The 26,374-nt window shown below is 37.9% G+C and overlaps 2 protein-coding genes across 4 annotated transcripts in view; both read right to left on the reverse strand.

Moving 5' to 3' along the window:
* The window catches only part of CNTNAP2 (contactin associated protein 2), a 1,550,102-nt gene that overhangs the window by 1,192,166 nt on the left and 331,562 nt on the right, over window positions 1–26,374 (reverse strand). The window lies entirely within an intron of this gene.
* LOC132711897 (uncharacterized) lies at window positions 5,345–11,742 on the reverse strand. The gene is made up of 2 exons (XM_060691828.2): window positions 6,848–11,742; window positions 5,345–5,808 (listed from the first exon to the last, which is right to left on the reverse strand). Exons 1-2 carry the CDS (start codon window positions 9,639–9,641, stop codon window positions 5,552–5,554), a joined length of 3,051 nt encoding a protein of 1,016 aa, XP_060547811.2. The 5' UTR covers window positions 9,642–11,742; the 3' UTR covers window positions 5,345–5,551.

A 26,374-nucleotide genomic window follows, 5' to 3' on the forward strand; every position in this document is an offset into this window, starting at 1 on the left:
CTCCCAAACTTACAGAGAAGTTTTGTCAAGTTTCAATTGAAGAGAAAGAGTGAACAAGAGATAAGAACGAATTCTTATTGGATGTTGATAAAAACACAATTAAGAAAAATCAGAATAATGAAATATTGCCAGAAAATATGGAATTTCAACAAGAACTATGGAGGAATGTATAGATTTCATCTACAGAATATCTGATAATCCTACAGAACTGTTCTCAAAGAACTCTATCTTGATTTCTTTCAACTCATTATACATGCATTAAATACTTTCCCAGAATTATGAACAAAAATATTGCTTCTTCAATGCTCTCAGTGAAGTAGCTAATGCAACTCATTTTCCAACAGAATTCCTGTTTCAGTTGAACTCTCAGAATGGCAACTACATGAACTGGAATTAAAGATAGGATTTTCAGTCATTTTAATGAAGAGCTTGAATCTTCCTGGGCTTTGCAATGGAATATGAATGATCGTGGAAGATCTTCACAAGAATTACAGTGTAACAAGGATAACGGAACAATGTCATGACAATGACATTATCATGATTCCAAGAATTATCCTCAATGCTTAGAATTCTCAGTAAAAATATTTGCTCTCACTGTACATAAAGCACAAGTACCAGCCATGGAAAAATGTGCTGATTTATCTGAAAAAAACCCCCACCTGATTTCCAAAATAAAGTAGTATGTTACTTTATGTCAAGGAAAAAACAAGTGAAAATGTTCTAAGAAAAGTATTCTTAGAAAATGGCAGATCAACTACCTACAGTATGTTGCCAAAGCATCCTTTGTTAGAAACATCTATAATTACCTTGCTACAAATCTTTCTTCTTTAATAAAATGTTTTCTTCTTTAATTTTTAAACCAAAACAATAGGAATCAACTAATGGATATTCTGTTTCTCTGTTTAGTTAAGGCAGTGGTTCTCAACCTATGGGTCGCGACCCCTTTGGGGGTCGAATGACCTTTTCACAGGGGTCGCCTAAGACCATCAGAAAACACATATTTTCAATGGTTTTAGGAATAATTTTATGGTTGGGCAACGTGAGCAACTGTATTAAAGGGTCGCGACATTAGAAAGGTTGAGAACCACTGAGTTAAGGAAATATATTTGAAAACATGAACCAAAAAGACATATCTAGTAATTTTCTCATATTAGGTCTAAACTAAATTCATTTGTCATAGGTCTCATATTGATCTAGGGCAAATTTTAAAGCAAAAAGTGACATATTAGATTTCATTATGAACTATTTATAAACATAAATATAAAGAGAGTTTTATGCTATTGATTGAAGGATATGGTGTGTGATTTGTTACTTTTTAAAATTAAGAATGAAGAATAATTATTTTCAATCAATAAATCAAGATAATGGAAAGAAATAATCACAAATAAACAAAAGCTCTATTTTTATGGCCAATGTGTTCAAAGTGGATTATAGATTTTCTTTTTAAGGAATTTATTATCTTCACTGAGACAATAGGCTGTCAAAATTCTCTAGAATCAAATTAACAAGCTAACACCAGCAGCTTAGTAACTCTAGAATATTTAGTTTAGTTGAACAGGTACCATGTGGAATTCATTGTTCCGAATTCTGAACAATGAATAGCTGATAATATCTTAAAACTTCCATAATTTTGTAGTAGGAATGTGTTGGTAATTTTTGATCTGATAATGAACAAATAAATATGAAATTATAAAACCAACAGAATTTTTTAAAAAAACTAAATAAAATAAATTTTGCATGTATATGTACATGCGCGCACGTGCGCGCGCACACACACACACGGAAATGAGAACATTTTTGGAAGATACTAAAAACATAAGATTTTAAATTTATATTCTGAAAGCCTCTGTCTCAGAATTACTGTTCAATAAAGAAAAGTTAGTAAGTTTATAAAAGTTAGATAATTGCCAGTTTTCTGAGTAATCATGTTTGTAAGCCTAGTATTTGCTTAGTTGTGAAGACGTATCTTATATAAGAAGCTGTTTGAACCTTAAAAGCCATACAAATTCTCCTGAATTGCGTTATTTTCAAAAAATAAAATGTCAACTAAATTACAGAGGCATCACTCATGGAATGCTTTAGACTTCAGAGAATTCTGTCATGGATGACAGCATTTCCCAAGCATTTTTTCTCCCAGAAATCAATACATTTAAGAACATAAGCGCTATGGCACTGGATCTGTATAAAGATCCATCAGATTCAGCTTCTGCTTTCCAATAATGGAAACACATAAAAAACAATATGAAGGCATCACCCTTCCCCCGACTTTCTTCCAAATATCTTAACTGCTGTGGTGGATGGGCAATAGAGCATTAATTGATCTGTTCTCCATAGAACTATCAGCACTGATCAAGTGATAGTAGGTGAGACACAGGAGTAAGAGAGCTTGAAAACGGCAATCTTTGAGCACCCCTAGTTACTAGTTCTGACAACTATAATCATCCAGACAGTTCTGAGCATATAAAGATTGGTTGAATGATGGTTGAAAAGAAAAACATTCATTCAACACGTATCAACTATTCATGATGAATTGTGATTTGACTATGTTGAGCTAAGATCTTTAGACAGGAAATCAGTTTACTTCTTTTTTTTTTTTACTCCATTTTATCTCATTTCTATTGTAATCTTTGATGCATTAAACATATTCAAATATGGACAAGCTATCTCTTTCTCAAAATATTTTCAAAAATATTTGTCTCTTTTTAAACCAGGAACTTTTCTGCAGCCTTTGAGAAATAAAGATGGTGATTACTAAGCAATGCTAAGCAACATACCAACCCAGGAAAGCAGTTTATTTTAGAATTCACAGACACTGGATTCATTTGGTTTCTCTACTTGTAAACCTCTATGGTATAACTTCATGGATATTGGAAAATATGAACTGCAGATTAACCCCCCTTTTTCAATACCAATCCAAGGGACAATGAAGAAAGATTGTTTCTGAATGAGAGAACTCGACAAACTCCACATTCACATTTTATGAGCAAAAGTTTCAGAGCAAAGTAGAAACCCTTGTCTAGTTTCGCATTAAGCAAGGAATCATGAATCCTGAGTCTCAAGCTGACATCTCAATCCCTCCTAAATCATTGTAAGGTATGAGCTGTTATCAGAGTTGGCAGGAGTCTGGTAGTAAGCCAGCAGCAGGTTTCAGATTAGTATCTTCCCTTCAAAAGATTACAATATAGTTTATGCTTCAGGTGTTCTGATTAGAATGCAAAGAGGGAGAAAAGCTGCTAGCTCTCTAGCAGGTCAGTCACCTGCTAGAGCTATATTAACAAGATGTTTGTTTATTTATGCAATCAAATTAAAGGAGGAGAAAGAGAAATGTGTGTAACAATTTGAGAATATAGTTCAAGCACTGATTTGAACACTATATTTAATTAGACTTTTGTAGAGTGTCTTTCATTCATATGGATACATATTATTGTAAAAGTAATGAATAGTTCAAATTAGCATACATTAAGGAAATCCTCTAATTGTTCTATTTTTAAAAAATGAAAATATTAAATAATCTGTAATAGAGAAATGGAGCACAAAATGACCCTGCATTTATGATACCTTCAACATCATAAACATACCTGTAACGTCTGATTTTTAGCTCTTTATTATAAAAATTGGGAATTTTCACTGGTCACACTAGGATAAATTGGATATGATGCATGTACAAAAAAAGTAAAGGGGCTTCTGCAACCACTGTCTTGATTTTCTGAATCATCTTGAAGATGTCCCTATGCCCTTTTCTTGAAAACATATGGTATGTTATGTATTTGTTTTCTGTTTTTAGTGTCCTTTAAATTTTAAAACAACATTTTTGTGTATATTAGACTCTTCAGAGACTATGATATAGATTTATTACGATGTGTTATTTTGAGTAAGTTTTGCTATTTTTAAACAGTATTTTGGTCTAAAATATATTTGTCCTATGACTATGTATACTTTGACTGTATTCCTAATATTTGAATGTATTGAGACTTTATGCAAGAATAGGTAGCTAAAAATTAGATCATAACATTTGGCAGATAAATCTAAACTTGATTTTCATTGGTGAATTTCTGATATATACTTTGTCAACATTTTAATTAGTCTTTTTTTTTGACAGAAAGCAAAAAAGGCAACTGAACAATGTGTAAGTTTACTCAGTTGTTTTCCTTATGAAATAAATTTCCAAATTTATTTAAATTTTAAGTCATATTTTTAATATGCCTCAAAAAGCTTATATTTTTTAAACGTTTTAAAATATTGACATTTGTAATGTTTTCTTTTCATCATTATCATGAAATATTCATATTGTAGTCTTTTGAATCAAGGAAAAAAAGAGAAATGACACATCATATGTGCTAACAAACATTATGCCCCCTCTCATCTGTAACGATTAAAATGCCAGTAAAATCATCTGGGATTTTCCTCTTATATTTAAAAAATATAAGGGAGAAAAATTTTCCCTGTGAGTCTCACAATTACTCCTAATGCTAAAATACTGGCTGACAGTTTTTGTTTGCAGTATACATTGGACGTTTTGTTTATCACAATATTATTCTCTCCAAATGCTTGTGAATTGAAAGATGAAAAATAGATCAATATTATTATTGTAATGACATTCCTACTCAAGGGAGATTTAGCTCTATCCACTGCCAAACATAGAAAAATCTATTATGTACCAATGTTCCTTTCTACGTGGCATGACACAGTTCTTGTTTCATTCTTGTGACCAGATCAGCAGTTCTTTTTCTTTGCTGACAGATCACCCGATTTCTTTAGGACAATTGCTAAAAGCGTTGCTATCACTATCAGTTATCTGTTGAGCAATCTTGGTATCGTAAATAATTTCAGTGTTTCTATCTCTATTTCCTGGTTATCAATGAAGAGGTTTTGTTTTATTTAACAAAAAAATAAAATAAATGAAACATAAAGTAATGTTGGTATTGTGATGATAATGTTGTTGATGATGAAGATGCATGAATAGCAGATATGGGACCCCGAGTCATTTGATATATGTTACCAGATAACCTTATGGTCAGAAGACAGTATACATTATCCAAGAGCACAATTCTACTCAAAAGTTTATAAATTCAGTGAACCTTGTGTCTAGATATATAAAGTTTGTCACCAAAGAATACAAAATTGTTCTGCTCATATAATCAGTGTAATATTTCCCTTTAAGATAAGGCCTAAGCCTAAGTAGTTTTAACTGGAAAACTATTTCAACTGAGAAATAAGTTCATTTGGGAAACTGTGAACATCCTAGATCCAAAAACACCAGGGAATTCCTAGAAGCTTGGTAGTCAAATCAGCCATCAAAAGATACATAGAAATAAACAACATTTACACTGTTAAGTGGGGTGAATGAGGACGCAGCAAGCCAGAGTAGTTCGTGACAACAGCTCTTTATTATATGGTGAGACTCCAGCAACTCAACCTGGGAGCCAGCTCCCTTTATATACCTTACAGCAGTAGTGGTCAGCCAATCAGCTGAGGGTCAGTTAATTCAAACTTCCCGCCAAACAAACCTATTTACATAACACTCCTCCCCTCCCAGAAGTCACTTGGGGTGTTATTTACATACAAAGTCTCTCAGGTGACTAGGGCGTGTACGAGTCCTAGTTGACCTGCGCAGTTCAGTCGGAGGGGCGGCGTCGAGCAGGTCGGAGGGACTTTCTGTTTCTCCCTGCTCCGCCAATGAGGCCTCCGGGACCTCCTCGTGGGCGGCGACTTCTCCGGCTGTTTGGACTACTTCGATGGGGCGGCGCTGGATACCAGAATCCTCAGCTAAGTCCTCCGCTCTACTCGGGCTCGTGTTTTGTGCTTCTGGCTGGTAGTCATGGTCAGAAATGGGGTCGTCTAACTTGTCGTCGGTGTCTGTGGTCACCCGTTTTCTAAGCTGGTCAATGTGTCTGCGCCAAACTTTCCCGTCCCCCATATCTACCCTGTATGATTTGGGCCCCGTGATTTCTGTGATTGTCCCGGCTTCCCAGAATGGGCCCTGTCCATAGTTTCTAGCGTGAACCGGTGTTCCTATGGTGAATTCTCTAAGCTTTCTCTCCCCCCCCCTTGAAAACCTCTGGAGAGTAATTGGGGTTGAGCCTATCTAGTATTCCTCGGAGTTTCCGTCCCATTAATAGTTCTGCCGGGTTTCGGCCTGTGGCTGTACAGGGTGTGGAGTGCTGTGCTATTAAAAACTTATCTATCCTTTCCTGCCAGTCTCCGGGGCTTAGACGTGAAAGGGCCTCCTTTGCTGACCTTACAAATCTCTCCGCCTGTCCGTTACTGGCCGGATGAAACGGGGCTGAAAGGACATGTCTGATCCCTAGTCCTGCTAAATAGCCCTCGAATTGTGTCGCGGTGAATTGTGGCCCGTTATCTGACACTAGGATGTCCGGTAACCCATGGGTGGCGAATAACTGTCTCAGCTCCCTGATGGTTGCGTCGGTGGTAGTGGCCTTCATTAGCTTGATCTCCAACCATTTGGAGAATGCGTCTACAACGACCATGAAGGTCTGTCTGTGAAATGGGCCTGCAAAATCAATGTGTATCCTGGACCAGGGTCCCTGGGGCCTTTCCCACTCTCTCACGGGCGCCGTTGGTGGGTCTGATCTGGACTCTTGGCAGGGCTGGCATCTCCCCACCCACTCGGTAATGTCTGTGTCCATGCTGGGCCACCAGACGTAGCTCCTGGCTAGCCCCTTCATTCTTACAATCCCAGGGTGCCCCTCATGCAACAATGTTAAAACCTTTTCCCGTAAACGTAAAGGAATAACAACCCGATCGCCCCATAGCAAACACCCCCCTTGCATTGTCAGCTCGTCCCGTTTTCCCGCGAACAGTTTAAATTCCCCGCTCCCAATCTTTTCCGGCCACCCCCTCATGACCCAACTTGCGACTGTCCGGATCACGTGGTCTTTGGTTGAGGCTCTCGCAACCTCGGCTGATGTTATGGGCCCAGAGTCCAAAACGTCTATCAGCAGGATGGGGATGCCGGGTGTGGGGTCTTCTAGGCCGTCAGGGAGTGGGCATCGGCTGAGTGCGTCCGCATTGCCCATGTCCGCCCCTGGTCGATGTACCAGGCGATAGGAGTATGCTGCGAGGAAGATGGCCCAGCGTGTCATCCTGGGCGATAGTGCTGCCGGGGTTGGTCGATCTCCTGCGAGGAGACCCAGGAGCGGTCGATGGTTGGTGATTAGTTCAAAATCCCTCCCGAACAAGTACTCGTGGAATTTCTTTACTCCTGAAACGGCGGCGAGGGCCTCCTTGTCGAGCTGGCTATAATTTCGCTCGGCGCTTGATAGAGTCCGGGAGTAGTACGCAATGGGCGCTTCTAGGCCATTCGGGAGTCTGTGGCTCAGGACGGCTCCCACCCCGAATGGGGACGCGTCACATGCTAGAACAAGGGGAAGCGTTGCATTGTATTGTATTAAAAAGCTTTCAGCTGATAACAGTTTTTTGATGCCGGCGAATGCCCTGTCTTCAGCCTTCCCCCATTTCCATGTGGCTTTCTTGGTTAACAGTCTATGTAGGGGTTCTGCCACTGTTGCCTTGTCTTTAAGGAAGATGGCGTAAAAGTTTAATAGTCCCAGGAAGGCCTGTAACTCTGCCTTGTCTTTGGGGGTGGGTGCTTCTCTGATTGCCCTGATCTTGCTTTCTGTGGGGTGTATGCCGGTGCCATCTACCCTGTACCCTAGGAATTCGACTGAGGGAACTGCGATCATGCATTTATTTCGTTTTACTCTGAGTCCTGCGTCCCTGAATTTCCTTAGGACTCCCCTCAGTCTTTCTCTTAATTGCTGCTCATTGTCGGCGGTAATGAGCACGTCATCAAAATAGGGCACCACCCTGGGGATCCCTTGTAGTAGCCGCTCCATGGTACTTTGGAAAAGTCCGGGGGCTACGCTTACTCCGAATTGCAAACGGTTGCACTTGAAGGCCCCTCTGTGGGTTACGATAGTCTGTGCCTCTGCGGTAGCGCCATCTACCGGCAGTTGCTGGTACGCCTGCGCAAGATCGAGTTTTGCGAAGATCTTGCCGGGGCCCAGGGAATGCAATAAATGGTGAACAATGGGCACTGGATAGGCGCTCTGCTGCAGGGCCTTATTAATTGTGCATTTATAATCAGCGCATATGCGCACTGATCCGTCCGGCTTTACCGGCGTCACAATTGGGGTCTCCCAATTGGCGTGGTCGACTGGAACAAGCACCCCTTGTTTGATTAATTTGTCCAGTTCAATGTCAATTTTGGGCTTCAGGGCGAACGGTACCCGCCTAGGCTTTAAGCGGATGGGTGCAATATTGGGGTTGAGGTTAAATGAAATCGGGGTCCCCACATACTTGCCCAGCCTTTCGTCGAACACGTCTTGGAACTCCTGCATCAGGTCTTCCTTCAGGGTGCTTCTGACGTTTCTCACTCCGGTGAATCCCATGCCTAGGGCTCTAAACCAGTCCATGCCCAGGAGGCTTGGGAGGTTGTCGCTGACTATGGTGAGGGGCAGTTTCTCGGTAAACTCCCCGTACTGTACTTGGAACTCGCCTCTTCCTTCGACGGGTATGCGGTTCCCCTGGTAGTCCTTCAATCTGCGTTGCTGTGGCTGGAGCTGTCGCTTGCGTGCGCTGGGGATGATTTTCTTTAGGTTTTCCCACGACATGATGGATATTGGTGATCCCGTGTCGATCTCCATCTGGCACTCCCGTCCCTCGATCTCGACCGTGGTGTAGGTCTTTTCTCCGGGCGAGGTGCAGGTCTCTGCGATGCGGATGGTGTAGGCCCCAGCGTCTTCAAATTTCGCGCCCTTCTGGTTTCCGCCATCTCTGTTGGGCCTTCGGTGTGGTGCCGGCTCTGATTGGAAGGGTTGGCCACGTGGTTTGTAGCTCTGGTGTGCCTTGGATCTGCAGACCCGAGCGATGTGGCCCCTTTTTTCACAGGAACGGCAAATGGCGTCCCTGAACTTACAGTTTTGACGTGAGTGGGACCCTCCGCAGCTGGCGCATCCATATCTGGGCTCCCTGCGGGCCGTGCAGGACTGCTCGGTGCGGTAGACTTCTTCTTCAGACTCCCCTTCGCTCGTGGTGCTCGTGGCCTCTCGGTGCACTGGTGCTGTCTTTTGCGTTGTTCTGGTTACGTGGGAGCTCTTTAGTCTTTCTGCAGCCTTTGTTGATGACTCTTGTGCCCTGGCCTCGTCTAGCGCGATGAGTAGGGTCAGGTTTGACCTCGCAAGCAGCCTTCGCTGGAGTCGGCTATCTCTCACTCCGAAAATTAGTTGCTCTAGGAGCATCTCATCCAGGTCTCGGTACTCACATTGGGTTGCGGCCTTACACAGGGCAGCGATGTACTCGCTGATCGATTCGCCCTCCTGCTGTAGCCGTTGCCGGAAATCATAGCGTTGGACGTACTTCGATGGCGTTGGTGCATAGTGGTCTTTCAGCAGAGTCTGTAGCGTCGACCAGGAAATGTTGTGGACCGAATTCGGCTCTGACAATGCTTCGGCTGTGTCGAAGACCCTTGGCCCACAGTGGCTCAGGAACAGGGCTTTCTTCCGAACGTCCGGTAGCCCCTGCATGTCGTTTGCCACCATGAAGCACTCGAACCGAGACATGTAGGATCCCCACTTCTCTTCCTTGGGGTCGAAAGGCGCTGGCGGGGTGTAGGCAGACATCGTTTTGGGGATTCTCCTGTGCTCCGCTCGCTCGCCTTGCTGGATTCGGTTGCGGTCTCCGGTCCCCTCTCTGAACGTGGCTTCAGCTCTTTTCTGCTTCTGGCCTCAAAATCCCACCTTCATCGCCAATGTTAAGTGGGGTGAATGAGGACGCAGCAAGCCAGAGTAGTTCGTGACAACAGCTCTTTATTATATGGTGAGACTCCAGCAACTCAACCTGGGAGCCAGCTCCCTTTATATACCTTACAGCAGTAGTGGTCAGCCAATCAGCTGAGGGTCAGTTAATTCAAACTTCCCGCCAAACAAACCTATTTACATAACATACACCCCTTTCAAAAGAATCAATAAAAAAGTTAAAAAGGAAACAAAATTACCAGAACACCTCCATGCCAGCAAACAACACTCAAATAAGCAGGAATTAAATCAGAGAAATGATCAAGCAATAAACAGTCGAGTCAAGGAATTATCAAGGAGAAAACAAACTGCTACAAATGATGACGGCAAAAACCAACTGTATATAAACAGAGAGCAAATTTCACTCTCTTCTCTCAATTTAGATGCTATCTAGTGTGATAAAGAGAACATCAAGAGTCCATAGTTTTAAGAGTTTCATTTTGGCTTTGTAAACTAGATGAAGACCTAGAGCCTTCATTTGTACACCACAAGAAAAATTCTGAAGGTTAATCTTGAAGCCAAGCCATTTGATAAATTTATCATTCAATATTTTGTGCCAGTTCCCAAAATAGATAAATCCAATAAAATTATATATGTTTATGAATATAATTATAGTCAAACAGACGTACAGCAGAAATATTAGAAGAATTGATCAAATCAAACCTGATACTTGGATTTATTAATATATTTGCTTAAATAATTTGATTCTATATTTTTTTAAAAAAAGTTTTACCCAAACATTACAACATCTGTATTATATGGATACAGTTTCAAGAATGGAACTACCATCAGCCATCTCCTCCACGTGGATGACATCAAGCTGAGATTGAGCTAGAGATCAACTTGCTAATGTACCTGACATGAATCTATAGTAACAATATTGTGATCCAGATCCAGAAGCACAGGCAGATACTTTCCAATCAACTAAACTTAAAGTGATGGCCCAGTGCCTGGAGGCTGTACGGATCTGGATGGGGAGGAACAGACTCAGACTCAACCCATCCAAGACCGAGTGGCTGTGGTTTCCGATGTCCCGATATAGTCAGTTGGTGCCATCACTGACTATTGGGGATGAGTCATTGCCCCCCACAGAGAGGGTTCGCAACTTAGGCGTCCTCTTGGACTCACGGCTGTCTTTAAAAGAACACTTGACGGCTGTGGCCGGGAGGTCTTTTTATCAGGTTCGCCTGATTCGCCAGTTGCGTCCCTTTCTGGATCGGGACTCGTTAAATACGGTCACTCATGCCCTCGTCACTTCATGCCTGGACTACTGTAATGCTCTCTACATGGGGCTCCCCTTGAGGAGCACCCGGAGGCTCCAGCTGGTCCAGAATGCGGCCGCGCGGGTAGTTATGGGAGCAGCATGGCGCTCCCATGTGGCTCCCCTCCTGCGCAAGCTGCACTGGCTCCCTGTGGTCTTCCGGGTGCGCTTCAAGGTCTTAGTTACCACCTTTAGAGCACTCCATGGCTTAGGATCGGGGTACTTACGAGACCGCCTTCTGCCACCAATAGCCTCTCACCGCCCAGTACGCTCCCATAGAGAGGGGCTTCTCAGGGTGCCGTCAGCCAAACAGTGTCGACTGGCGGCCCCCAGGGGGAGAGCCTTTTCTGTGGGGGCACCCACCATCTGGAACGAGCTCCCCCCAGAGATACAGAAGATTCCGGATCTGCGCACTTTCCGCCGTGCCCTCAAAACATTCCTGTTTCAGCAGGCCGGCCTGGCCTAACTTTCCCTTTATATTGCTTTCGATTTTATTTTAAACTGGGATGTCTTGAATTATCTAGGACCAGAGTGTTTAGTATATTTTAATTGGTTTTTGTTTAATTAACATTTGTATTACATGTATTTTTTATCGTTCGCTGTTCACCGCCCTGAGTCCCTCAGGAATAGGGCGGTATATAAATTTAATAAATAAATAAATAAATAAATAAACTAGACATTATCCTAGGAAACAGGGACCAAAAGACAGCAATGGTGATAGATGTAGCAGTGCCAAATAGTAGCAACATTAGGATGAATAGAATAGAATAGCAGAATTGGAAGGGACCTTGGTGGTCTTCTAGTCCAACCCCCTGCTTAGTCAAGAAACCCTACACCACATCAGACAAATGGTTATCCAATCTCTTCCAGTGATGGAGCATTTACAACTTCTGGAGGCAAGTTGTTCCACTGGTTAATTGTTCTGTCAGGAAATTTCTCCTTAATTCTAAGTTGCTTCTCTCCTTGATTAGTTTCAACCCGTTGCTTCTTGTTCTACCCTCAGGTGCTTTGGAGAATAGCTTGACTCCCTCTTCTTTGTGGCAGCCCCTGAGATATTGGAACACTGTTATCATGTCACCCCTAGTCTTTCTTTTTATCAGGCTATACATACCCAGTTCCAGAAAGAGAGAAACAAAGAACATAAGAAGCTGGAAAAGTACCAGAGTCGAAGAAGGAACTAGAGAACAGAAAGTAAAGGATAAAGTGGACCCACTGATATTGGAACACTTGTTGGAAAAGCTGGGAGAATGGCTCAACATCAGGAACATACTGCACTGAACCTTCAGACTGGCAGACCTCTGGGGAAGATCTGAGATTGAGGAGGCTATATCACCCATAAGGGTAAAAATAAATGTCAGATTCATAAGTAACTTTATCCTTCATAAATGGAATTGTTAAACACTTAAAATCTAAATTATAACTTGCTATTTGGGATCTTTTGACCATAATAAATTGAAATCAAATTGGATAATAAAGTCCATAGTTGTACTATGTGCTTAAATAACAACTATTTTCTTCTACCTCTTGCCTGATGCATCAGTTCTGTTCTGATAGAATATCAGTTTCTGATAGTGTAATAAAAGAAAATATTTTTTAACTTTCTATATCATTAGTTTCTTCGGATATCTTTATCATGTTTCCTCTTGCCCATCTTTCTGACTAAATAGCCACAAACAGCATAATCAAATTAGTTATTTTCTGAAGTTTCATTAGATCTTCTGCTTGTTTGTAACGTAATGACCAGTAGTGTAATCAGAAGACTAACCATTATCAGTGATCATTTCCTAAGCAAATCACACCATATAAATAGAAAGTTATAGGTTCACAACACCTCTAGTTTTTTGTTAACTTCATTGTTCTACTTCCCAAATATTGCAAAATTAAACAATATAGAAGCATAACATTAATTTAAATCAGAATCTTGCCTATGAAATTGTTGCATACAATATTATGTGACAAATCAGACCAATAGTGTAACTAAATTTAATAAGAATCTATATTGTTCTGAATTTGACAAATTGGTTAAAATTCACATAGAAGTTGCATAAAATACATATATAAAGAAAAGAAGAAACAGAAATAATTACATTGGATAAAACTATTTGCATAATATTTTTCAAATATTAGGAAAATATAAAATATTAAACCAACTGCAAAAATGTACGTTTGGAGACACACACACAACCTATACAAAGCATTAATATTCCAAATGATAAAAAATCTCAAGCTTCTCTTGACAGATATATTAATTCCTATCAGTACAATTGAACAGAAGTATTGGACAGATACTTTATATTCTTTTGAGCTCAGGTGGCAATTTATCAATTGGAATAATCGCTCAATTCAACCGTATAATTGAATAATTGTAAATATCTCTTGATAAGAACAAATTCTGTGCTGGTTAATCTTGTAGAAAGGACCTCTCTCCACAGAATAAAATATTTTACAGAATAAAAAAAGAACCAGAATAGAATATTTCCCCTAAAGGAGAAGAAGAGAAAAAACAAAGGCAGAAAGCAGCCCCAGTCTTTCCTCCACTAAAACAGCCTGCAGGCAAAGCTTTAAGAAACTAAGTTTCATTCACAAAACAATTTTACATTGTAAAATGGTTTTGGCTAAAGCAATCTCCAAATAGACAGAATATACCAAGAACTGAAACTGATTAGGCAAACAAGATTAAATCAAAACAACAAAACACCTTAAGATTTGCATCTCCCCTCACCTCTTGGGCCAGTCATAACCCCACACATCACAAAGGGAATTTCACAGCACCAATTAAAACACAAACAAACCAAGAAAGAACACATTTTCATACAGATGATGACATATAAATCACAAAAGGTTCAAAAACTCACTTGCTCACAACCCCAATTTGCCAGCTGCACCCAGGAATATATGCTGTTGTCACTGTTGTTACTGCTCCAATAAACAGAAACCTCCTTTCCAACTGCAACCAGCCTCAAAATTATTTTTCCTTTCCCTGCATTTTCTCTCCCAGCTTGGAATAAGATATGGACTGGATTTAACTTCCAACAATCTGTGATGGTAGAATTTTTATATTTAAGTTGCTATATAATTTTTTTTGATAAATATCCACAAATAACCCACCAGTTAGCATATGACATGAAAACATTTCTAAGGGGAAGAGGGTTTTTTTAGTTATTGTGAATGAAACATATTGCAAAACAACTGAGTCATTGTCACAGCTATATGACAGTTCTGTCAACCAACTCCATCATTTTATGAAGAGATTATGATTCCCGAGGCCCAAAGCATAGTCCTCTGTCTAATCATTTGTCAAACTCCATGACTTTAGTCATGACAGATCATAAATTGATTTTATGATCAGGTGATCAGGAAGCATTAACTTCTGAGTTAAAAGAACAGGATTTTCGAAAAAGATTATAAATAAGCTTGAAGAGAAGAACAAAACAATAATCTTAGCACATTGCTACTGTTTCTCAATTAAGCAAGTGAACTGAAAATTAATTATGGTGATAAAATAGGCAGTTTCAAAAAAATATTTTTGATTTTAAAGAAAAATCCTGAACTGATTTATAAAAAGGAGCCCTGGCACTTTCTGAAATAGTTGCATGGATTTTTACATTTAAGATATTTTTTAATATTTTTGTTAGGCTGTTGCTGTTGTCTTATCATTTCTCTCCTCTAAAACGTAATTCCTTCTTGTCTCCTTTCTTTAAAAAAGTCCTTACTGGTTTCTTATTGGTTAAAATATTATTCCTGTGATGAATTAAGGTAAATGTTTAAGGAAGTTAATGTGCTATTAAATTATACTCAAAAAGTTTGGAATTTGTCTATTTAACAAAAAATTTGGATATATTGAGATTGGATAGAGATTGGATTGTGGAAAAACATGGTTTTTTCATGAAGGGCTTTCAATTTGCTTAGTGAAATTTATTAGTTTTCAGTATTGGAATTAATTATTAATGGAGAAGCAAAATTGGAGACTGATTTCATATGGTACATATCTAAGTAATTGTTTACACACAGATTTGAAATGATCTGTGACAACAATATTATTTCTTTGGTAGTATAAAATTTTGTATTTTTTCAAAATTATTGGATTTTTTTCTTTTTTCTTCTTTTTCTTCTTTCTTTTTCAGCTCTTTTAGTCATTTTTGGTCTAAACTTATTTACCATATTTAAAATAAGATTAATTTTCAGCTTTTTTTTTAAACCATTATTAGTTGTATTATTGCTAAAATTATTTTTATTAATTTGATTTTTAAAAAGTCAGTAGAAATTATTATCTTATTGAAAATAAAAAGTTTATTGAATCATTTGAGCACCCAAAGCATATTTCAGAAATTATTATAAGATACTGAAGTTTCTCCAAAAAATTTATTGTACAATCTTGACCATATTATCTGTAGAGAAATGTAGTTTTCATGGTCATATAAATTCAATGGTAAAACCTATTGGCCCTATTCAAATTACGCAATTCAGCATGGGTTTCAGACACCCTTACTAAAATTGAAAGGAAGAGGGCTGCTAAACTGACAGGAATGGAATGAGGGGTATGAAGTCATTTCACCACCATTTGTCCGCAAATTACACAGCAGTATTACATCTTTTATGATTTAAAGTCTTTTACATATCCCACAGGGCATTACACTTATTTAGCACAATAGTAATGACTTGAATTCAAATATATTAATGAGGTCAAAGGCAGAAAAATAACTTTGGGGGAGAAGAAACAAAAACAAGAATATGCTAAATAAATTCTTTACAACTCTTCCTAAAAATTCCTACTAAATAGAAATACAATTACAACCCAGTATTTCAGCACAATTACTTGATTATTAACAACTGGAGGAAATTCTGGGACTCTTTTGCATTGACTCCTATGGGATAAGAAGAACTTTTCTTTAGGGAGAAGCCAATGTGGGGTATCCCTTTCAGGTAGCCCAAAATTTTAAATAGATGATACTCTTCATGCAACAGCATGCTTTGATTCCTGGATTCAGAGAACCATGATCACAAATTTGCTGGAAGTAAGCATCAAATGCTATAAGTCTTCAGGTATATTAATTCACAATGTGGTATGTCTACTTGCCAAGAAATAAAGGTGTCAGTCCTGGAAGCCATCTTTTACTTTGGATCTTCAGGGCTGCCACATTTAGTGCTGTGGGAAACTGGGAGAGAGGATTGTATGGAGATATCTAGCCTTAATAACATTCTTTTCTCTGAGACTCAAGGACATCCTGCCCTGTACATGAAGAGGTGTGACTGGGAGGCATCTCCAGTTGGGACGGGGCATTGCTTGGGCCATGTGATGGACATGTGGGTGCTGGGACAGGGACTTGCACTTTCCTTTGGGTGGGGAAAACCTGGAGGCTTTCAGATTAGGGTTTTCCAAGATGTGCTAATATGACATCTCTAATAAAATGGAATTTTGAGGAACTTCTAGTCTTGGATTTTTCTTTTGTTGGGGGTGTTACTTTGAACCCTGACAAAAGGTTTATCAACCACAATGGAATTGATCCTTTAAATATAAGGGGGGGAGAGGTTTAGTATTATGTATCAACCAGCTATTATTTTTTATCTTCTAAAATGTGGTTTATGAAGTAAGTTTCACTGTTCTGCTCTCTGCTTTCATTGTGTACCAGTTTAGGCCCATTAGGACTGAAATACATTAAACAAGATCAAAGGATTAACATAATTATCACATGAACTTGAAATTCTAGTGTCCTGTCATTTAACAAATGAGGAAGAAAAAAGAGGATTCAGAGATATGAAAAAATATATAAATACTGTATAGTTTGTCCTTTTTGTATATGTCATACACTTGGTTATAAAGTGTATGACTTTTAAATCATTTTTAAAAGTATGATTTTTTAAAGTATGATTTTTAAATCATAAAATCAGGTAGGATTACAGATTCAAGTTTAGCTCAATAGATAACAACTCCAATGTCATTATGATGCCAACCAAAAAGGTGGTCTTATTAATGTTTTATTAAAATTGCCATTTTTGGCCACTTTTACACAGAAGGGATTAAATCAATAGTTGTTAGGCTACTAAATAAATGATACTAAGAAAATAAATAAATAAATAAAGCCCTGATACATGAGTCTTTCATTCTTCGTCAAAGAATCAAAGTCTTGGGGGGGCTTCCGGTCTGGCTTCCGTCGCCGCCAGACAGTCCTCTGAGACCGCCAGCCCCGTCGCCCATAAAGAGCCACCTTTACATCTGAAAGGCGGCTCGAAAAACTCCATTTCCTAAAAGAAATGTGAGACAGAGCCGGCGAGGGCAGGTAGAGCCCTCTGCGAAGTCCCCAGAGTTCTTTTTTTACTCTTGGGGACGAAGCAGGTTGTGGCTCCCTATTTCCGCTCGCCGCTGCTCCGGGCTTCGGGAGAACTCTGCCTTTTGCAGAGCCAGGCGATGGGACCGGACCAATTAAAGAAATTAACAGATCATTTGAACAAGCAGGATGAAATCCGGATCTGGGATTCTAAACCGCAAGTATTTTTAACCCTAAGACTGATTTTAAAGGTAAAGAAGAGTGAAAGGAGGAGTCTAAAATGGTGACTGGCCGAGGCTTGAGAAAAGCTGAAAGTGAAAGTCCTTCCGTTTGAATAGTTTATAACGTTACAAAGTTACAAAGTATCTAACAAAAGTGCTGGTTAGAAGTGAAGAGAAAAAAAATATTTCATGTTTCTTCCTTCTTAGAGACTTGTTATTGCTATTGTTTGGAGAGAAGTCTTTTTCTTTAAAAGGAAAAAAAATCTGTTGTGTGGCAGGATGGCGCTATAACTGACAAAGCCAGATAACCAAGCCATGGGGGGGGGGGTTTCTCCCATTTATAAATCACATGAACAAGTTGAGAGCTTGCAGATGCAGAAGAACGGCTTCACAGACCTAAAGAAATTTTTACTGGAGGAGATGGCAAGACATGATAAGACTGTGAATCTGAATCTTGAAAATTTTAGACAGGAAATTAAAGAGTTGGTTCAACAAAAGTATGATATTCTGAAGCAACATATGAAAAGTTTCTTAGAACTAATTATGAAGATGGATGAAGTTATAAACTCAAAAATAGACTCTAAAATGAAGGAAGTTGATGATAAGATTTATAATTTGGATAATAAAATACAAGGAATTGAAAATGATTTAATAAGGATTCAAGAAAAAAGCTCAGAAGTAGAGTTTAAAAAAATAAAGGAAGCTGACTATAAGACTTACAATGTAGATAATATAAAACAAAGGACTGAAAATGAAGCCACAATAATGCAATTCAGATTCATGGAATTTGCTGTTAGAATTAGGGGAATACAGGAAGATAAAAGACAATATTTGAGAAAGATGTCTGCTGAAGTTCTGGCTGGGATTTTAAAGGTTAGCCCTGAAGAGGTATCCTGCAAGATTGATAAGGCCTACAGGGTTAATTCTTGGGTGGCAAAGCAAAGGCAGCTGCCTAGAGATGTGGTGATTTACTTTACTGATAAAGAAATAAGAAATGATATTGTGCAAAAGTCTTTCAACTCCACTCTTGAAATGCATGGAAGGAAGATCTGGATATTTAAAGAGCTACCGCCCAAGATGTTAAAAGATAGAAAGGATTTTGGATTTTTGGTGACTGAACTAAAGAAACAAAACATCCCATTCAGGTGGGATGTTCCAGTTGGTATAATATTGAGATATCAAGGAGAAAGATATCAATTAAATACTGTTGAAAAAGCAGAAGAATTTTACTATAAGGTTTTTAAAATGGGTCTAACATCTCCACGTATAATACACAAGGGGAATAAAGAAAAGCAAAATCAACAAGAGATTGAAATTCAGGCTAAGCAGATGGAGGTGGAGGTAATGGAAAAACAACAAGCTACAGAGGCTTTTGTGGACGAGCCGCTTCTGGATTCTCCTTCAGAGGCTACAGTTGGATTACCTATAAATACAAGAGAGGCGGCTTTGGATTCTAATGTGATGACTTATCAAGCTATAGACCAGCATGGAAACCAAACAGTTGATATATAACTCATAGAAAGGAAACCAGGATGGAGATCTAAGTTACAAAAAGTTAAGAAAAGAAGAAGCAGGTCCTACAAAAATAAATTTTTTTAGACCAAACAACAGTGTAATGCCAGTTACTTAAGAGCTGATTGAATAAAATATAATTGAGGCAAAGTATTGGTTTATATTATCTTGAGGAGAGTGACAGATCTCTGCAGTGCTGTACTCCTGGGATGTGGAAGATGGCCTTAAATTGAGTGGATTGGAACTTTCTATTTTGGATTCTTTGACAAATGGATTACATTTATGCTGAGCTATAAGGCAAGAGAACTAAGGGATTGGGGCATGCAGAAGATCTGGCTATTACCCTAACACGGTGGTTGGAATTAATAATCTTGATGGAAGACATTGTAGAAGACACTATATGGAATATAAATATAAAGTCACTCGGGTGGTTTTTTATATATGAAAACATTTATTGTTGATGGGGGCAGATGGTAATTGAAGATACCGAATATACTGTTGGAATTAGGATGTGATGTTACCCTAACATGGGTAATGGAATTCACAATCCAGTTGAGAGACATTACAGAAGATATCATATGGATTACAAATTTAAAGCCAATTGAGGATTTTATATATATATGTAAATAATTTTTTTTTAGTGGAATGGGCAGAAGAATAAAGATATTGAAAATATTATGTATGTAGACCTGTAGGAAAGTGGGTCGAGATAGGTTAGTTTACTGATTGTTTAGCTTAGGAAAAGGGATGTTATGTTATATCAATATACGTAAAAGATTTGAATTAAGAGATATATGTATGGGGGAGGAGGAAATGGATAGATTATGAGCTGAAATTGCTAAATTAGGATTTATTATATAGTCTTACAGCTGAATGTTGCTTTGAATGTTGCTTTGAAATGTATAGTATAAGGGGGACATAATGATATTGTTAGAAGGGTGGAGATAGATTATCTTAAGAGACATATGCATGGGGGAGGTGGAAATGGACAGATTATGAGTTGAATAGATGAAATTGCTAAATTAGAATTTATTATATAATTTTACAGTTGAATGTTGCTTTGAAATGTATAGTATAAGGGGGATATAATAATATTGTTAGAAAGAAAGGGTCAGTATATGGGGGGTGGAATAAAAGGATGGTAAAGTATTATATAATCTGTTATTAACTTGGGTTTTATTTTGGAGAAGCCACAGGGGGGAGGGGAGGGTGAGAGGGGGTTAGGGAGGAGGGGGGGAAAGGGGGAAAATTTGTATTTGAAAAACTTTTTCAATAAAAAAAAAAGAATCAAAGTCTTCTGGTAAGTTGATAAATTACTTAAATATCTGACACAATGACAACTGGCAACTCTATTTAGCCTTTTTTGGAGAGGGGATATATATTAATGAGCAAAGGAAAATAGCCACCAGAAAACCAAGTCTTACAGTACAGTAAGGACTACGTGACTCTTTAAGTAAATCCCAGCAGATTTGTGTCCTTTTCAATGCACTTGGTAAATTATAATGATTTATATAATACGTACTCATGCAGTTACATGTACATTAGAAAATTTGGACAGAAGCACATCTTGTCAATAACTATGCAGATTTACATTTAGCCTCAACAAAAAGTTGCAAAAGGAAAAAGTGAATGAATAATACTTCAAAATTACATTAGATGCTTATGTTTGTTTTAGTATTCCACATATGGTATGTGCAATAAAGACCAATGATTCAATCACAATTTTTTAATCTCTGTTTTTATTTTAGAGTAAAATTTTATCCTTACCAGTCACAGTGGTTTATTATTGTTTATTTACACTTAGAACTGAAAACACAATGAAGACAATTGATATATCTGTCAATTGGAATCTGTTCCATTCCAGTGCTTCAAATGTGTTACAAACTACAAATTTAAACCATTAAAACTGTCCTCCATATTGCCAAATACAACAATGTCTATGTACAATTAATATATGCTTATATAGCAGAATATAGAACAAAATACTGAAATACATCATTCTGGAGTAGATATAAGTGACAATAACCTTGGAAGAGAGGAGGAAGAGCCACAATCTAAACAGAAGTCTTATAAATGAAATCTTAATCCTAATGAGGAGTGGGAGCATAGAAAAAAATCTTAGAAGGGACCTTCCTTTGTTTTCAGGAGACTAAAAATAAGACAGAGGAAACCATTTTTGTCAGACTTGCAAGATTCTGTTACCATAACCTTACAATAAAGGTGATGTTATCATGGCTTCTTGTCTGGACTACATCAAAGGGCTGACAATAATCTATCAAGAGAAAAATTTTGTATGATTGTTCTAATTAAATATTTCAATGGCTTCCAAACTTATAATGTGATTGTCTGCAGTTGAAAGTTTCAAAAGTGATTCCATATAAAGCTGTAGATAATCATGTTATAAAAATATGCTATTTTTTCTCTTATGCTATCCAACATGAATGGGAGAAAGGTGAGACTACTTAATATTCCTTATATGTTGGATTGAACACATGAAGATAATTCCTGTAGAATGATATTCAAAACTGATTTGGATTGAAATGGAAAGTATGAAGCATTCATTACACATAGTGCTATGGTTAATGAATTATATATCATCCCCCAATTCTGGAGTGGGAAGACACATTAAAAAATAATAGCAAGAATAATTTAATTGATAGTTACAGGACTGGAAAGTTAAAATAAATTGGACTTGAAAAAATGGAGAAATTATAAAATAATACCAGAAAATAACAGGTTACAAAAATTGTCCTTAAATTCTACAAAGTGTTTGTAAAGTTTTCTAAAAAAAAAAAAAAAAAGATAAAATTAATTTTAAAAAAATCACAATCTAGTGTGATTAGATTCTCTAGTAAGAGACTTTAAAACAGACAAAATAGTTAATTAACTTTTCTTCTTTGTCTCCTCTCAGTCTAATGTTTCTATATACTAAAAATACAAATAAAAGAGTGAATTCTTTTAGTCACTATCTATTTAAGAATATGTACCATATTTTTTGGAGTATAAGATGCACCTCCTCCCCCTAAAAGAAGCTGAAAATTTGAGTGTGTCTTATACTCCGAATGTAACTTTTTTGAAGCTTTTTTTCAGCCCTAACGAGGCGCTATGAGACACTAGCGAGCGATCTTCTCAGCGTTGCCTGCTCCCTCAATTCTCCGCTGTGCTTTAACGAGGCACTAGTGAGTGACGCGATCTCCATGCTTTGCTCCGACTCTTAGCTGTTCGTTAGAAGCTTTTTTTAGCCCTAACTAGGCACTAGCCAAGTGAAGCGATCTCCCCACCCCCTGCTTTTCTCATTGCTGCTTCCTCTCAGCTGTGCCTTAGAAGCTGTTTTTTATCCCCAAGCAGGGATAAAAAACCCAGCAAACTAATGTGCTGAAGCTGACCAGATTAAGGACACTAGCCAGATGAATACCTGGTAAGCAGATCCCCCCCTCCCCCCACTATTTTCCTCCCCAAAAACTAAGCTGCATTTTATACTCTGGTGCATCATATACTCCAGTGCTCCGAAAAATACAGTAATCACTTCAACATTTAAAAAAAGTTAATATTTAGATTTGGTTTCTTTAAAGGCAATAACACTTTGTCTCTAACACAAAAAAAATATTTGCTTCTCGCCGCCGCCAGACGATCCCTCGGGACCGCCAGTCCCATTGCCTGTAAAGAGCCGCCTTTATAACTGAAAGGCGGCTCGAAAAAACTCCGTTTCCATGTGGAAATGGAGATAGAGCCGGCGGGGGCAGGTAGAACTCTCTGCGTAGCCCCAAAAGTTTTTTTTTACTTTTGGGGACGAAGCAGATGAAGCTCCCTATTTCCCTCGCCGCCGCTCCGGGCTTTGGGAGACCTCTGCTTATGCAGAGCTAGGCGACAAGAACAAGCCTACAAAATTAACAGAATAATTAAAAAGGATGTGAGCTGGACCTGTGACCCTGAATCGCAAGTATCTCATTTATTTTATAACAGTTACTGAAGAAGGAAAAGGAAAAGGAAAAAAGAATTTTTAAAAATGGCGACTGCCGAGGCTTGAGAAGGGGCTGAAAGGGAGAGTCCTTCCGTTTTCTATTAAGATACAAAGTAGCGGAATAAATACTTCTGGCTACAATTGAAGATAAAGCTCTACTTTTGTGTTCTCTTTTTCCTGGAGATCTGATAGTGATCTTGGTTGGAAAGAAGTTTTTTTTTCTTCTTTGCTTCTCTTTTCTTTTTTAAAAAAATTTGTTTGTGTGGAAACATGGCATTAAAACTTACAAAGCCGGACAAACAAGCAGTGGGGGGGGATTCCCCCATTAATAAATTACGTGAACAAGTTCTAAATCTCCAGTCTCAGAAAACTGATTTTAACATAATTGAATTTCTTTTGGAGGAGATTGTAAGAAGGGATGAGATTGTGAATCAGAACTTTGAAAAATTTAAGCAGGAAATTAAAGAATTAGTGCAATTAAAGTTTGATACTTTGGATCGAAAGATTATAAAAATGGCTAATGGTTTTGCAGAATTTATGATCAAGTTGGATGCAAATACTAATTTATTAGAGTCTAAAATGGAAGAAATTGAGGACAATATGGACAATAGAATACAAAAAATTGAAAATGATTTGACAAACACTCAAGACAATAGCTCAGAAGAAAAACCTAAAATGGAGGCTGATCAAAAGACTTGTAATGCAGAAAATATACAACAACGGATTGAAATAGAAGTTTAAATGATGCAATATAATTTTACTGAATATGCAATTAGTCTGAGAGGATTGCAGGAAAATAACAGAGATGATTTAAGGAAAATACCTTCTGAAATTTTGGCTGGGATTTTAAAGGTTCAACCTGAGGAAGTATTTTGTAGGATCAATAGAGTTTATAGAATAAATTCCTGGACTGCAAAGCAAAGGCAATTGCCTAGAGATGTGGTGATTTATTTTACAGATAAAGAAATAAGAAATAATATTGTGCAAAATTCCTTTAACTCTACTTTGCAATTGTTTGGAAGAAAGATTTGGATTTACAAAGAGCTCCCGCCTAAGATGTTATTGGAAAGAAAGAAATTTGATTTTCTAGTGACTGAGCTTAAAAAAAGAAATATTCTATTCAGGTGGGATGCTCCAGTTGGCATAATTGAGATATCAAGGAGAAAGATACCAACTAAATACTGTTGAAAAAGCGGAAGAATTTTATCAAAATTTTTTGAAAATGAACTTAACATCTTTATGCACAATACAGGATAAGCAGAAGGAGTTGGAAATAAAGGGAAAACATCGAATTATAAAGGCTGCTGTGGACAAATTGCCTTTGGATTCTTTAGACACCTCAGCTGGATTATCTACAAATATGAGAGAAGTGGTATCGGACTCTAATGTGATGATTCATCACAGATAAGCATGGAAACCAATTAGCTGATACACAATTGATAAAAAAGAAATATGAGATACAAAAGCAAAACCAACAAGATCAAGTCATAAAGCAGAATGAAAACCGATCAGATGATATACAACTTGTAGAAAGGAAATTAAGATGGAGATCAAACCCACAAAAAGAAAAGAAAAAAAGAAATAGGTCTCACAAAAATAAAAATTTCTAAATTAAGCAACAGTGAAGCCAGTTATTTTTTAAAAAATGAATGAATATATGAAAAGATAGTTGAGGCGAAGTATCCTGAGGAGGATTATCCTGAGGATAAGGATTAACATTATCCTGAGGAGAGTGACAGACCTCTGCAATGCCGTAACTTTGGGATGTGAAAAGAGCCTTAAATTGTTGGATTGGAATTATCTATTTTGGATTTCTTTTTTTTAATTGATAAATGTATTATATTTATCTTGAGCTATAAGGCAAGAGAGCTACGCTGGGGCACGCAGAAGATCTGGTTGTTACCCATTATGATGATGGGAATTAACAATCCTGATGAAAGCCACAATTACAGATACTATATGGAATATAATTATAATGTCACTCGGGTGGTTGTTTTCCTTTTTTGATATATATATGAGGATACTCATTACTGATGAGGGCAGATGATGACCGAGGATTTTGAACAAACTGTTGCAACCAGGATGCTATGTTACCCTAATATGGAAGATGGACTCAACAATCCAGTGGAAAGACATCAAAGAAGATATTATATGGATTATAAATTTAAAGTCATTGATTTTTTTTTATATAACGGAATATATTTTTTTTAGCAGGGCGGGCAGTTGATTAAAGATATTAAGAATTGTTGTGCATGGTAATTTTGTAGGAAAGTGGGTGGAAATAGGTTGGTTTACTGATTGTTTAGTTTAAGAAAAGGGATGTTTAAGTGATATATTTAGGGGAGTGGAGGAAATGGATAGAGTTGAATAAATGTTAAATTAAGATTTATGGGGAAGGCTGCTTTGAAATGTTATATATATAAGTATGGGGGAGGAGAAAAAAAAAGGCAGATAGTTGCTAGATTGGGAGTTATAATAATATTATTATGCTAAATTATAAGTTATTATATAATGTTATTTTGAAACGTATGGTAAAAGGGGGAAGTAATAATATTAATAATATTATTAGCATGTAAGGGTCAGTATTTAGAGGAGGGAGTAAGGGGATGGTAAAATATTATATAATCTGTTATGAATTAGCTTTTTGTTGTGAAGAAGTCACAGGGGGGGATGGGTGGTGAGGGGGGGTTAGGGAGGAGGGGGGAGAAAAATGGGGGGAAATTTGTATTTGAAAACTTTTTCAATAAAAAAAAATATTTGCAAAACATCTGCCAAATCTGAAACACATCACTCATCATATTGCTGGTCATCAGAATTGCTCATCCAAGGAAGGACTTGCATGGAATCTTTGAAAGTAATTCTGTATCTGGAAATGGATATGAACAGAGGTGGATTTCAGATATTGTTATATCTGGTTCACCATGTGTGTGTACCTTTTGCGCATGCAATTCGTGATTTTATAAATTGGGTGTTTTAATCTGTGTTTCGGCCGAAATATTTAATAATTTTAAGGGATTTTTAATATTTGTATTGTCTGTATTTTATCTTGGCTGTTCACCGCCCTGAGTCCTTCGGGAATAGGGCGGTATAGAAATTTGATTAAATAAATAAATAAATAAATAAATAAATAAATAAATGTGCCCAGCCTTCTACACATGTGCTTTGCTCACGCATGCACCTTCCACACATGCGCCCGGCCTCGAAAATGTGGCTAAATAGGATGGCATAGTGCTGGGATAGATGGACAGGCCCACCCGCAATCTTTGCTATGGGTTCGGGCGAATTGGTCGGAACTGGCTGAATACCACCTCTGGAGAGGAAGGTAAAGAGGGAGCCCT

This window comes from Pantherophis guttatus, chromosome 4, assembly GCF_059756535.1.
Source record: "Pantherophis guttatus breed Tessera chromosome 4, ASM5975653v1, whole genome shotgun sequence".
Taxonomy (NCBI): Eukaryota; Metazoa; Chordata; class Lepidosauria; order Squamata; family Colubridae; genus Pantherophis; species Pantherophis guttatus.

Coding starts and splice junctions, on each gene's coding strand:
- LOC132711897 (XM_060691828.2), bottom strand. CDS start 9,641: ATGTCTGCCTACACCCCGCCAGCGCCTTTCGACCCCAAGGAAGAGAAG. Junction 5,809..6,847: donor GGTCATGAGGGGGTGGCCGG/AAAAGATTGGGA, acceptor ATGACTACCAGC/CAGAAGCACAAAACACGAGC.